The sequence below is a fragment of the Montipora foliosa genome, chromosome 11, assembly GCF_036669935.1.
Source record: "Montipora foliosa isolate CH-2021 chromosome 11, ASM3666993v2, whole genome shotgun sequence".
In the NCBI taxonomy this organism is placed as follows: Eukaryota; Metazoa; Cnidaria; class Anthozoa; order Scleractinia; family Acroporidae; genus Montipora; species Montipora foliosa.
In genome coordinates this window covers 8,938,160-8,940,659 of record NC_090879.1, presented here as the reverse complement: position 1 = coordinate 8,940,659, position 2,500 = coordinate 8,938,160, and the positions used below count along the sequence as shown (strand labels likewise).

General features: G+C 34.0%; 1 protein-coding gene across 3 annotated transcripts in view; it reads left to right on the top strand.

Moving 5' to 3' along the window:
• LOC137977673 (uncharacterized) overlaps positions 1-1,682 on the top strand; it is an 11,260-nt gene extending 9,578 nt beyond the window's left edge. For 2 of the 3 annotated variants that reach the window (XM_068824963.1, XM_068824965.1), the window contains exon 7: positions 545-1,682. In XM_068824963.1, coding sequence (XP_068681064.1) covers positions 545-624 — 80 coding nt within the window. In that variant the 3' untranslated portion in view covers positions 625-1,682. The remainder of the gene's footprint in view (positions 1-544) is intronic. The other variant, XM_068824964.1, reaches the window with a different exon arrangement.
• The last annotated feature ends 818 nt before the right edge of the window (positions 1,683-2,500 follow it).

Genomic DNA, 2,500 nt, shown 5'->3' with positions numbered 1-2,500 from the left:
GTGTGTGTTTGTTATTGTTGTTTTTTTTCTTTTTAGTCATGTGTATTGTATTTGAAATCTTAATCAGAAGTCTTTTAGATATATAGATTTTGTAATAAAAACTAACGATAAAAAGTCACGACGTTTCGACCCCTCGGAGGTCATTTTCAAGTGAGAATAAAAGTTTTAAGAATTAGCATAAATATGTAAAAACTAGATAAAAATGCGGCGAACGCCGAAATGTGATAAAATATGTACAAAAGTGTAAAAAGTGCTAAAAATATATGGAGTAATGAACGGTAGCTAGAGAAAAACAATAGACAAAAAATAATAATTAATTGAGGTAAATTAATAATTTAATGAATTAAATAAAAATTAAAAATAAGAAAACACTTCACTCCTCCAGCAGCCATGGGTGTTTTCCCATCCCAGTGGAATTAATATTATTTAAGAGGGAGGGCTTTGCAGCTTTAGGTACAGGTTGGTGGGACTGTACTTTACTAAAATGTCCTCTAAACAATGAAACTGGTTTGAGGTGACTCGTTTGCTTGTTATTATCTTGCAGGTTATCACATTATTTACATATACAGAGCTACTAAAGGACAAAGAGGATATAATTTTGAGAGCATACCTTCGTTTCGATAATGAAGATTATAAGTTTGATATTATTAGATAATAATAATAATAATAATTATTATTATTATTATTATTATTATTATTATTATTATTATTGTATTAGTAAGTAATGACTAATAATTTGTGTATAGTTTAATAACATGTAAATAGCTTTGGATGACTTTTGTTTGCATTTTATGAGTGACTTTTGTTTCATATTTCTTTATATTTGTTCTCATTGCATCCATTTGTTGAGCAATAAATCTTGATATTTATTACATGACATCAGAAAGGAAATATTATGGATCACATTATGCAAAATACTTCACAAATTAAGTACAGCTAGCTGCTTATGACTGCTCCAGATGGCCATAAATGACAATGAAAGTAGTAAGAACAAAATTATTTCTAACATGTTTCATGATGTTATATGACTCAAAGTGTTCAGTATGTATTTTCTATCACCGGTAACCCCAGATTATTATTGTGGTATGCAGTAACTGAAATGTATTGTTTAAAGATGAAGTGATACAGATTGTTTTAACAGATGATGTTATCTTAAAATATTTTTAGTGTATAATTTTGGTTGAAAATGTTACCATTGCAATTGGGCAATCATTTAAATTTTTAAAGACAACGAATATCAGTTATACTCTAGCCAGAGCCAAGACTCTTAATTCCCTGTTGGCTCTTGGATGGTGTCTACCAACTGAAGGGACTTCTAACAAGTTTGATGACCATAAGGACTACTGTACTGAGAATACATCTTATGAATATTTGCTGGGCAATTTGTTCCAAGTATGCATGCTCAGAGTTAAAAGAACTTAAGGAGGGCCCAGTTGTACTGTAAGAGCACTCCTGTGTAAATGTCTCTGTGATATGTATTTCTAAGGTTGCATCAGATAAATTAATTTGTAATTGTAAAATACAGAAATTTCAAATATTGTTTTTTTTCATGGGGGAAAGGGGATACTATCCCTGGATTTGCCTCTTTTGGGCTTGCTCTCTCTCTCTCTCTCTCCCTCTCTCTCTCTCTCTCTCTCTCTCTCTCTCTCTCTCTCTCTCTCTCTCTCTCTCTCTCTCTGTTTTTATGAATCCATGGCAATTCTATTTTACCCTAATTTATTTCACTCTTCCCAGAGCGTCCTCAACAGCTGAAGGTCTACAGGCAAGAAAAGAGTTGAAACCAAGCATGTTTGATCTTTTTTTTTACCACACCATGCAAATTTAAGCCTGGTGTTTACAGTAAATCTGGTTCTAAATCTCTCGGTTAATTTTTTTACGGACATGCTATCCTTGGATTTGTGGAAATATCCCTTTACTTTAACCTATTTAACGTTTATTTTCCTATTCAGTTTTGGAAATTTTAAATATTTCTTGTATAAGGGTACATGCCCTTTTTGAGAAGTGAGTTTTTTCTCAAGGGTTACGTTATACATGAGAAATTATTTTGTTCCTTCCGGGGGGGGTGGGGAGGTGTGGCACAGCCCCTCATACCCTGACCCTGTTTAAGACAAATATCGCTGATTTTCCTACCCATTTTAAGACTGAATTCCGATTTTTGATACCCTGTTTAAGACATTTAACCCAGTTTAAGACAAAAATTGATGAATCGATACCCTGATTAAGACAAAAAATGATAGATTCGATACCCTGTTCAAGACAAAAATCCCGAAAAACATACCCCGGCTGGCTACACGTCCCCATTAAGCCCTTATAAGGGAGTACCCCCCCCCCCCCCCGGGAGCGTAACTTATAAAATGAAAACAAATTAAAAATAATCCAGCGGTGGTGCACTTTTGTACTTACTTTGCTTGCCAGCATGAAGGTTAGGACACATGAGGAGACAATTCCCTGAGACTGGAAGAAATCCTTAGGTCTTTCCTATTCTTCCCATGTGTGGGCG